General features: G+C 31.9%; 1 protein-coding gene across 2 annotated transcripts; it reads left to right on the plus strand.

Annotated features, from left to right (window-relative positions):
* The first annotated feature begins 390 nt into the window (after positions 1-390).
* On the plus strand, positions 391-8,242 carry LOC120080249 (uncharacterized). 2 transcript variants are annotated; one of them, XM_039034863.2, is made up of 9 exons: positions 391-705; positions 818-1,475; positions 1,563-1,665; positions 1,749-1,823; positions 1,923-2,070; positions 2,871-2,940; positions 4,255-4,296; positions 7,597-7,719; positions 7,887-8,242. In XM_039034863.2, the coding sequence occupies exons 2-9, from the start codon at positions 827-829 to the stop codon at positions 8,015-8,017; spliced, it is 1,341 nt and encodes a 446-aa protein (XP_038890791.1). In that variant the 5' UTR covers positions 391-705; positions 818-826; the 3' UTR covers positions 8,018-8,242. The 2 variants fall into 2 exon arrangements, with proteins under 2 accessions (XP_038890791.1, XP_038890790.1); XM_039034862.2 differs by having other exon boundaries at positions 679-1,475.
* Positions 8,243-12,111: the final 3,869 nt, after the last annotated feature.

Consider the following 12,111-nt stretch of genomic DNA (forward strand, 5'->3'; position numbering starts at 1 on the left):
GGTCCTTAACGTTTCAAGTATGCAAAGTGATTTTCTATAAAAGATCTCAAAGATCATTTTACATCTAAGATTTTGACCCTTTATTATTCTAATATATTGATTGTTAATATTATTTAAATTTCAATTTTATATTGCTCAATCTATATTAGATGTAATTTTATTCTTAAAATATATTTCATCTAACATAATTTTAATAGTAGATCAAAATAAACATTCTTAATTAAAAGATAAAAATAGAACGAAATTTAAAATTAAGTGACCAAAATATGATTTAATCTTAAAAATTATAACACTTTGAAGTCGGGACTAATGAAAACTAAATCTACAACAGTGGGACAAAAGTATTTTTCTCTAAATTTTATTTATTTCGAAAATGTTACTTTTCATTGCGAATAATAATAATTACCCCACAAAATCCCCTCTTTTGATAACACCCAAAATCATTTCCATTTCCCTTCCTCCCATCATCTTCACTTTTCTTTCAGATTCCCAAGAAAAAGAGGAAGAAAATTCTTTAAAAAAAAAAAGAAGAGAGGAAATTCCAGAATCAGTCCCACCCCTTCCTCAACTTGCCACTTACCATTTGGCATCATAAAAACAAAATTCTCTGTTCTGGTCACCGCCAGAGGGATTCTCTTATTTTCTTCTTCTGTCCGCCATTGTTGCTTTGCTCCAAACCTTCAAGTCCCTTCAAAACATCCAGACGTTGGGATTTTGCTCTTTCTTCTTCTTCTTCTTCTTTCCCATTTCCCCAATTTTTAATCCTCAGATTGATTCACCGGAGGATTTTTTTTTTTTTTTTGTTGGGTTTCTGTAGACGTCGGCGATGGATTTGAGCCGGCGGAGGGCAGCGGTGGCGGCGAGGGGGAACGTGGTAGCGGGGTCTGTGTGGGAGAGCAGAATCAGATTCGATGAAGTCAGAGGTGGGATTAAGGTTTTTAATGGAGATGACGATAATGCCGAATGTGGGATTCCGACCACCGCCGCTGCCGCCACTGGTGGCAGCGGAAGAAGGAAGACGTGGAAATCCGACGAGGGTTTCAACCCGATTCTCATCGCGGAGGAAAAACCTGAGTCGTCTCCGAGTAGCGGCGATGAACAGAGTCGGAAAAGCCCGATTCCGGCGCGGAGATTGAGATCCAACGGCAGCCCAAACAAACCAGTTCAAATTTCCGGCGAGAAAACAGAGAAAAACTCGACGAGGAAGAAGACTGATCAATCTCGTAAATCGGCCGTCGGGTTAACCAAACCACCGACGAACGGAATCGGAAAAACCCCGCCAGAGAAAAGTTTCAAAGAGTTAAATGAATGCAGAGAGAAAGTGATATCATCTGCCCCATCTCAAGATTTCTTCGATGCATTTGAAGAAGAGTTTGAGAAAGAAAGCTTCGATGTTAAGGAAATAAACTTACCAGAACGGAAGAAAATCGTCGCAAAAACTTTCCCGAGAAACAAACAGAAACTACAAACATTAAGTAAGAAAACTTCCCTTCAAATCCCAAATTTCAATTTCGGTTTCCAGTTCCCCTAATTCATTTATGTTGAAATCTTTGGTACTCCAGTGGATTTAATAATGTGGAGAGATTTTTCAAGATCCGCTCTGGTTTTTGGAGTGGGAAATTTGGTTATAATCCTCTCTTATTTCATTAAGAACATCAATATCAGGTAGGAAAAAAACCCCCCAAATCTGCCATTGTTGAGAGGAAGAAGAAAATGGTTTGTTGATTTTTTTTGGGATGTTTTTGCAGCTTTATGAGTTTGATTTCGCATATGGGTCTTCTTTATTTGGCTGCCATTTTCGTGCATAGGTCCATTTTTGGGAGGTGATGATCTTAATGAGTTTTGTTTTCTTCATAATTAGCTTCTGAGAATTCAAAAGAAGTTCTCTGATTTTCTATTTGATTTTCCCGGGAAAATTACAGGAGAAAAGGAATCGATTCAAATGATGAAAATTATGCTGTTGAAGAAGAAAATATGATTCGATTTGCTAAACGGTTAGTTCCTTTCGTGAATGAATTGTTGCAAAATCTTAAGGCTCTGTTTCGTGGAGATCCTTCCGCAACCATGAAGGTAATTTTTCTTTTCTTTTTTTTTTTTTTAATGGCCAAATTACATTGGAAATAGTTTTCTGATATATAAAGTTATTATATTTTTCAATTAAAGATATCAGTTTATATTCTTAGACTATCGGAAGGTTTAGAGAAACTATATATGAAACGTAATTTTATGAAGGAATTAAGAGATGATTTTCAAAGGTAATCTTAATAAAGAGTTGAAACATGGAAAATGTTATTTTTTAATTTTTAATTTTTAATTTTTCTAATTTTCACGAATTATCAAACTTTGAGATGGAAATGGGGTTTTATAAGATGGTTAGAATGTAAGCATTTTAAGAAGTTATGGCAAGATTTAATAATGTAGAAGAAACAAAAAATGGGCATTAAAGTTTGAAGGCCATTTTATTAAAAAATTAATTCCCATTCCTATTTCTTACCCATGACGCTATTGGGAATAGTTATTTGGCCTTTAGAAAAAAAAAAAATATATATTTTTCAATAGATTGGGTGGTGGTTTCTATTTGCGTGTCGGTTATATATATATTAAAATTATTTAAGCACATCGAGTAAAAATTAGAAAGTCTAATTTAGAATGCAACTAAAGTAAACATGCGAGTGTTAATTCAAATAATTTTTGTTGTATGCCAAACCTAACTAACTTTATTGGAAAAGATTTGAAAAACAATTTTGGTGTAGGGAGTATTGTATACATTTTTTTTTTTGTATTGAGTTATAGAATTATTGTGTAAGGGGTCAACCAATAAATTTTAAAATTATAATATTATATTACATAATATTGTTTGGAATGTGTAGGTGGGTGTATTGCTGTTTGTGTTGGCAAAGTGGGGTAGCTTCATCACCCTTTGGAATGTCCTCAAAATTGGTAATTTTTTTTTTTTTTTTTTTTTAATTCTCTATTATTATTCACCCTTCAATCTTTTTTCTCCAATGTCTTTCCAAACTCAATCCATGCCATCAAATCTACATTTTTAAAAAATTACTATTTAGTCTATTATCTTTCCTTTTACTTAAGAGAATAGATAGTAATTTATTTATTTTTTGTTTATACTTATCTTAGTAATTAGTATATATACTAGTTTTGCTTCATTCTTGGTTTATGTCTCTATTTTTGTAATTGTCTCTTTCACTCTTTGCACATCTACCTATTTTTGTCCATTATATTTTCTCAACTCTCATTGTAGTTTCTAACTTGGTTTTCGTCTTTTTATTTTCATTTTTTTTTTATCTTCAATTATTATTTCAACATAACACATAAATTTTCTTGAATATTTTATGAAATTGCAATATTATCTTAATATTTCATATACATTCCAAATCTACTATCGGAACCCTGAGCTTGTGACCTTAAACGAGTGGCACCACCACATATGAGCGAATTGAATTGAAAATTTTGGTTTTGGATTTATACCAAAGCAAACATGTTTGCTTCAACTCAAACCACAAATATTTGATTCAGTTCAATTATGTTTAGTTTTCGGTTTTATATACAATATAAATTGTTCAATTCAATTTTCAAATTCAAAATTAGATCCAAAACTTTGGTTTCATTATAATTTTAAATTGAATGAACGGAAGCTTAGACTAAAGTTGAATTTTCAATTTGGTGTGATATTGTCATTTCATTTGGTTTGGTCAGTTGTAATGTTTAGAGGTTTTGGTTCTCTTCTTTAATTAAGATTTCTACTTCAGGGTACTTTTGAAATATTTGTATATATATATAAATGATAAAGAGATTATCTATTTGAAACTTTTGAAATGTAGTAATATTGTAGGGTAAGGTTCTCATTGTACATAGACTGTACTAGAATTTTGCAAACAAGGACTGAAATTGTCACCTTCTGCAACAAGGCCCAAAAATTTCAAATTAGAAAATAAGATAGACATTTAAACATAGAATTTGAAGTGTAAACTAGGGGTGATACTCTGTTGGTCGAAGTCGGTTTTTTGATCAAATTGTTATCAAATCCACTATGATTGGTTTAGTAAATATTCAAATTAATTTCTATAGTTCAAGAGTAAAAATCGTCGATCGGTTTTATTATTTAATTTGTTTGCTAGATTTTTGGGTCTATAGCTCATTTAAATGATAGTCTAAATAATGTGGTTTATGTATTTGGGTTTTTTTTTTTTTAATTTCCGGAACTGACAAATGGATGTACTGATTTGACTGACACAGGATTCATTGGTGTTTTCACAGTGCCCAAATTAATTACCCACGGTAAAAATATAACTCAACTGACTTTACTTGTTACTTTTCTTTTATTCCTATAGTATTATTATTTTTCTCTGATTGATACGTCTTGTCGGGGTTAGCATCGAATACGGCCGAGAACATCAGAACACCGTACGCTCTGTCTTTTGGTGCGTCGATTTGTTTGACCGTGAGTTGGGTCCCACTCCCACACCATCCTGGCCGTCCTCTTGTTCCCTCAAAAACGGCTAGGCTACGTTTACACCTTCACATCACATCACAAACTAAAATCCACAATTTCTTTTGACCCTAAAAACTGAAGAAATATAAAAAAGAGACTTTTCTTACTCATTTTAGACGTCACGTCGGGCCCACGCCAACCTTCACGAGATGGTTTCAGAGATTTTATTTATTTTTCTCTCTCTTTTTCCTTTTTTCTTTTTTCTTTTCTTTTTTTTTTTAAATTCTTATTTTTGAGAATTCTTTGTCGGTGATTTCTTTTCATTTCCTTAGGTTTTCTTGTCGGATGGTGTGGTTTGTTTTTCTTTTTTTTCCATCATTTTTTCCCGTCAATATTTTGTCCTCTAAATTATCTTTTTATATAATATATATATATATATATATATTTATTTATTTTGATTCATTGAACTTGCAAGCCTTTTATTCTTTTAAGTGCCTAAGCCTCTTTTGGAACTATTTCATTTTTATTTTTATTTTAAAAATTAAACTTATTTTCTTTTCATTTCTTATTCTGATTTGCCTTCTTTTTTTTTTTTTTAATGATTGAATTCTTGACGAAATTCAAAAAACAAAAATTAGTTTTTAGAAGTTATTTTTTTAGTTGTTCAAATTTTGACTTAGTTTTTTTAAACCATTAGTAAAAAGTAGATAATAAAGAAAAAAATAATAAGTAAAAAATCAAATTGTTATAAAAAAGAAACCTAAAGTTTTATACATAGGTTTTAATTAAAGCTTTCGAAATGTTTGGAGGTTTCACTACCAATTTTGTGTGACATGTGTTCTTCATTGTCCTAGAACTTTCAAAATGTTTGAAGATTCTCGAAGGATATGTTAAATTATAAAAGTTTATTGATTTGTTAGATATATGAAATTTTACTTTTACTATAATGCAGAACTCTAGATTTCATTTCTAATAATCTTTTACACCAATTTGATGGTTTTTGAATTCATATACCCACTAGACATAAAACTGAAATTCTTTAGACTTTTTTTTGACACTTTTTTTTTTTAAAAAAAAATAATTTTGACTCAAAATTGGACTTGAAAATTTGACAAATGTAATTTAATTATTTTTCTGATATTGTTTTTATATTTTCATTTATTCTTAAAAATTATTGGAATTTGAACCGTTGACTCTTAAGACAAATGAATTTAAAGAAAATTCCATTAATATATTAAATAGTTTCTTCCATTCTCAAACGCCCAAAAAAAAAAAAAATACTTAGGATCCTATGTTGCTACCTAGTAAATAAGGCCATAGGAGTGGGCTGTCTCAAACCACCATGTGACCCCTACTTTAGTTTTTGAGAGTTGTTTGGCCTTCTAACCTAAGGGGCTACCCTTTTCAATTCCTTTCTAATATGGAAAGAACTTTTATTTTGGGATTTAACCTACCTTTAACTCTTAACTTATGGAAACTCAAATTTTATACTTTATATTAACTTTTAACCATCACAGTAATCTAAGTTTCTTTCATCTTTTCACTTATGCTATCTAAATTTAGGTTACACTAATACAATTTGTTCATATTGTGAGCCAAAATATTTCTTTATGTTTTGTTTAGGCGTACATATTAAGTTTGTGTAACTCAAGATTATTATAAATCTTTTGTATTACCAAAATGAAAGACTACATGGCTCCAATCTTTTGTATTACCACAAAAGGGTGCGTTGCTAATACCTAATGAATAATTTACAAAAGATCTTCACCAACCTTCAGAGAGATGCGAAACTTAACCAGATATCCGATTCCTCTCCAAGCCTCTTAAAACTATATGATTCCTCTCCAGACCTCTTGAAACTCTATAAGTCGTTCCTCCCTGATCCCGCGACAAAGCACATTGAATACTGTCTTGAGAGCTAGCCCATTTTGCTTATATGTCATCTTATAAGTTGTATTCAATTGGCCTTTCGCTCAAGACAATTGGGGTCTTTCAATCGATTTTTTTCTTGATTCGTCTGTTTTTGTTTGGATTGTTCTCTCTCTCTCTCTTTCTTTTTTACTCGCATTGGAGGAAGAAATGAGGATAAAAAAGGAACAAAATTGTTAAAATTATTTTTTCAAAATCAAATCGAAAAACTGTGGGTTGGTTTCGGATGCTCTTCGTAGTTTCATATGATTTGTAATTGGGAAAGAAACCTCACACTAGAAAGATAATTGACAACTTAAAATAAACAAAAAGCATTTACGAGGAAAACTCCAAACTTGGAGAAAAATTATGACCATAGAAAAAAAATTCACCATGTGGAAAAAGTTACTACAATCACACAAAATTATTCTATCTTCTAGGGGTGTTTGAATGACTTGACAACCCGAACAACTTGGACTACTCAATCCAAATTATAAAGGTTGGATTGGGATAGTTTTAATTCCGGGTTGGGTTGGGTTGAATTTTTTATGTTTTTTTAAAGTTGAGTTGGGTTTGAGTTACATTTTTAAGAAATTCACATTGACCTAACCCAATCCAAATTTTTAATATTATATATATATATATATATATATATATTATAACTTTTATATTTTTATGGTGTTTGTAATAGATATTTTGGATTTTAATATTTAACATTTGAGTTTTATGAAATTTTAGTTATTAGTATATTTACAAATCAAGAATTTTAAGTTAATAAAAAAATGTAATTAAAAAAAGAAAAGAAATAACCCGACAACCTAACCTAACCCATGGATTGGGTTGGAGACCTTATTTGGGTGGCCAACCCGACCAACCTAAAATTTCGAGTTGGTCCAGAAAATGCCTCCAATCCAACTCAACTTATGTACACCCTTACTATGTTTGATGCCAATTACAGGAGCTTGCCAAATTTTTGACCATTTACTCTTTTTCCCATTCTCAAATTGGAGAATATGCAAGGGAATCTAATTAGAGTTAGGACACTTAAGCTTAAAATTAAAATGTTTCTAAATTAGATGACTTGAAACCAAAACCCTATGCTCCTTTTACAGTGCTAGAGGTCTATTAGTTGAATTTTTCAATGTCGGACAACTATTATTCTAATATTTTGTCAAAACCCAATGATATGGACGTGTTTTAAGAGTGTAATGATGTGGTGTTCTCTTTTGTGAAATTAGGTGAACACTGGTTGAAACTTTGTGGGAGCTCTTGGAAGTTATGTTCCCACAAGAAGGGTGTGTTCGTTGCCATCTTCTTTCTCGTATGGAATTTCTCATCAATTCTATATCGCGTATGGGCAGGTAACCATTTTGAACTTAAAGCTTGATTTTTAGAACGTTGAATGAATTTCGAAAATATAGTTTGAACAATGAACATGGTACGTTACTGAATGAAAACCAAACAGGAGAAAGAAACAGCATTACATGACATATGATTTATATTGAAATCGGAATTATGATTTTGGCAGCTTTCATAGTGTTCGTCAGCGTTCGGTACTACCAGGAGTCTTCAGATAGAGATGTCTGGGTTAAGAAAGGTGAAGTAGGTCCTAGAAACGACACCGTTACGGTAAGTTCAAAGCTCAAGAGACAATATTGAACAATTTTGATGGTTTTCTTTTCTTTGCTCCGTTTTGAAATAGTTAAAAATTACCATGTAAATTCATGAACACTATGGTAGAAATCCATCTTGTATCTTAGGAGCAGAAAAATGGGAAATGTTTTTTTATTTTTTATTTTTATTGTTCCCTTCCCAATCTCTGTAATTTTATTTTGTTTTTCTGAAAGTGAGAGAAAATAGTTTATTTTTTAGGTTAAAATAAAAGATTTGCCATTGTTGCATATGATAATAAACGATAATCGTGATTCAAAACTTCGATAGATGACGGATACCTTAACCCTTTATGATTTTAGATAACTTATGTATCAAAGGGGTGAAAGGGGAGAGGCTTGAAACTTTTATAATTTATATACATAGCTTATCAAAGTTAAGAAAAAAAGTAACTTCCAAAAAAAAAAATGATAAAAAAAAACGGCCTATATTTTAGGCCAAGTGGTTCTTAGTTTTTTTTTTTTTTTTTTTTTTTTTTTTTTTTTTTTTTTTTTTTTTTTTTTTTTTTTTTTTTTGAAAATTAATCTATAAATACTTATTCTACTTTCAAATTTCTTGGCTTGTTATTTACTCTTTATCGATATTACTAAAAAACTTAATTTTTTTTAATCATGTTTGTGTTTTTGGAATTTGGTTAATTATTCAAATGTAAATCATAGTAAGAAATTGGAAGGAAATAAGCTTGAATTTTAAAAATTCAAGAACGGTAGGATTTTGTTTTTCTTTTTTATGATTTGGATCATGTTTTTGAGAAAATACTTATTTGGTGAGATTTCTATTTTTTTTTTCGGAAGTATTTCTTACTATATGTTGAGAATGCATTGATTTTGGTTTTCGTTGAATGAGAAATTGTGGATAATCATAAATTGTTACGTCATTTATTAAATTAATGATAAAACTATAAATAATTCAATTTGGTACTAATTAAAAGAATTGAAGTCATGAATTGACAATTTCAATGATGTCACATGTTTTCAACATGATTGTTGGATTGAATAAAATTAATTTAGTTTAATTTGATATAATTATTTATGTTAAAGTCAAATAGAGTTAAAAAAAATAGGTTTAATTTAATCCAAAAGTCAAGGAAGACTCAAATTCAATTAGTTGGCCCAAGGGTCAAAGTCTAAATTCACAAAACTTACTTGAGAATTTTATTGGAGGAGATCTTTTCATTTGTGGAGGTCAAAATTCTACAACTTAGAGGACACTACTTCAAACAATTAGAGGACTCCCTAATTTAGATCGAAGTTTTTTAAAGATACAAACATTCTTCCAAGATTTTGACTTCAAAAACATCTGCATAAAATCTACACAAGTTCAATGTTTGTATCTTTCATGGGCTTTAATCTTTAAGTGTGGTCAATTTCTGGAGCTAGGGAGACTTCTAATTGTTGGGAGAATTGTCTCTAGGTCCTCGGAGGATAAATTGTTTTATAAACCTCTATTTATAGAGTTCTCAGGTGGGCTTTTGTTAACGCAAAATTTATCTTATGCGTCATAAACTTGTAATACAAATTTTACGCGATGATATGTGATACTATTTCTAAATATGCGTTATTGACAAATGTTCTTGTAGTATGTTGTGCGTTGTCACAAGTTTCCTTGCGTTGAAACTAAGTATAATTTCACCGCAAGTTTCTCGGTGTGATTCGAGGTCAAACACAGGGACTGTTTTAGGTTATTACGTTATGCTTATGATATATGCGACCAGGGGTTTTTCAACTTAGTAAAGATTTTGTATACAAGTAATTAAACATGTGATAAAATAAAGTAAAGCGGTAAAAATGCGATAATAACATAAATTGCATTAAAGTAAATTGCGATAGAGTAATCTATGCTAAGATGATACATGATACAAGATACTGAGGTCAAGGCTGGCTGTGAAGATTATGCAAAGATCGTGTAATGCGGTGACAAGTCTTATGTACGAAGTAGAAATAGAAAAGATAACTAATATAGACAGCGCAAGTTCCTTAATTGCGTTAAAGATATAAGCACTGTTCCGCTTTTCCCTTGGCGTACACCACTCGATGATTGGCCACGTTCCCACATCTCTGGCTTTCGTTAACGCATTCTTCTAATCTTTTCTTGACAGATCAAAATGACATCTTTACTTCTGCTCTCACAGGTGAAGATGCCGTCTAGCATGCCTTAGCTAAACGCATTTTCTCTTTAGCACAGATTAAGTTACTCGTTTAATTCATATTAATTACCAAGGTATTAAGAAAACTTCATGGAGAAAACGATTAATGGAAGAATGGAAATAGACAGAGAAGTGGAAGTGAAAATGTTCAAGACATTCAATAAAACTATTTAGCATCTGATACATGATTTGTGAATGAAGAGATTAAGAAGATGAAATACACTTGATGAAATAGAGTTAGAAAAAAATACAAATAAGTGCCAATGTCTTAGCGCCGATCTGGATGGAGATTTGCTTGCCGGCGTGGATGGAATGAACGGATGGATGAGCTTCCCTCTCAGGCTTGCTCAACCGGTAGCAAGGATCTAAGCATAGGGGGATTTGGCAGATTCGCATTGAGACTCACCTCTCGGCCTTGTCTCTTCTCTTCCCGAATTTCTTCCGATCAGTATTCAGCTCAGCCTCTCTCTCAATAATCTAACATTAATTAGCCCTCGTATCAATTATACCCGTATCGAGTATATCTTCTCTGAATTCTATTGGGTATTTATAGGTGAAAAGCTTTGACTCTTGGCTTGTGGACCCCACTTCTTGTTATGGAAATTCTGAAGATGGAGGAATAAATATTCCTTCTGTTATGCAATTAGATTGTCAAATCTGCACAACAGTTAGTTGTACACGTGTCACAATCCCCTCGTTTGCGTTGCTCAGCTGCATCTTTCGATCGGTTGCTCGCATGCAGTGTTGTTTTTATTACCGCATGCGGTTGAAATTCAGCTCGGGATCGACTATCACATTGCACAGTCATTGCGTTAATCGTCTCCTCATTGTTGATTGACGGGCGCAATGTGATATAGATGCGTTGTTCAGTTTCTCGTTGAGCCTTGATCGCAAGCGGTGACTTGGTTTCCTGCAAAATAGAGTAAAAATATCCTCTTTTACCATCTTGACGATGTTAGTGGATGTAATTATGATAATTTAATTGTATTTCTACAAGTTATTAGCTTTATGAGCTTAGGCTTGATTGGTCCATGAATCTGACACTTGGGTCTAACTAATTGGATTTGGATCTTATTTGACATTTGAGTCAAATTAAGCCTATTTTTGGGCTCTATTGGACTTTAGCCTAATTAATAATAACAAATTGGACTGAATTAATGTTATTCAATCTAACAAAACACGTGACCTCATTAAAATTGCTAATTTATATCTTCAATTTCAATTTGGGATACATATTAATTTTTTAATTTGATTTCAAATCCAATTATAATTTAAATCTAATTAGATTCTTTGATTTGGGAAAAAAAATGCTATTCGATTTAATTTGATTTCAAATCCAATTATAATTGGAAATGTGGTCCTTCTAAATTGGACCAAGAACTTCATTTTTTATGTAACTCCATCGTCAATAACTTCAATTAGGATTGGAAACACGGTCGTTTTTTCTTGTTTAAATTTTTTGGCTCTGCACCTTAATGTCGTGAACTCCGTTGCCATCCGCCTACATGATTACTCCTTTTCCGGTGTTGGCAGCCATCAGCCAGAAACATTGCTTGGCTTTTCTGTGGACGAAAACGAGGAGGAATGAGAAGTCACTTGTCGTCGACGTTGAATATCGTCGGAATCGAGTGGTGGAGCACCGATTGGCGGTGAGTTGAGTGTTGGTCGCAGTGGGGGACACTGGACTGGCATACAGAGAAAACGAGCATCGTCTGATAGAGTTGACATAGAGAGAGAAGAAATTTTGAGAGGGAGGGCCGATGACCAAGTTAGAAGAAAATATGGGTTCCTTTTTAGGATTTTTTTTTTATTTTTTAATTATTATTATTATTATATATATTTTTTAAAAAAATCTGGTTGACTTCTACATATCTTTGCAAAATGTGAGTTTTTTTTTTCCACAAATGCCTCAACTGCCACATTGACACATGTAAGA

Source organism: Benincasa hispida, chromosome 6 (genome assembly GCF_027475165.1).
Source record: "Benincasa hispida cultivar pf3 chromosome 6, pf3_genome.v1.1, whole genome shotgun sequence".
Lineage (NCBI taxonomy): Eukaryota > Viridiplantae > Streptophyta > Magnoliopsida > Cucurbitales > Cucurbitaceae > Benincasa > Benincasa hispida.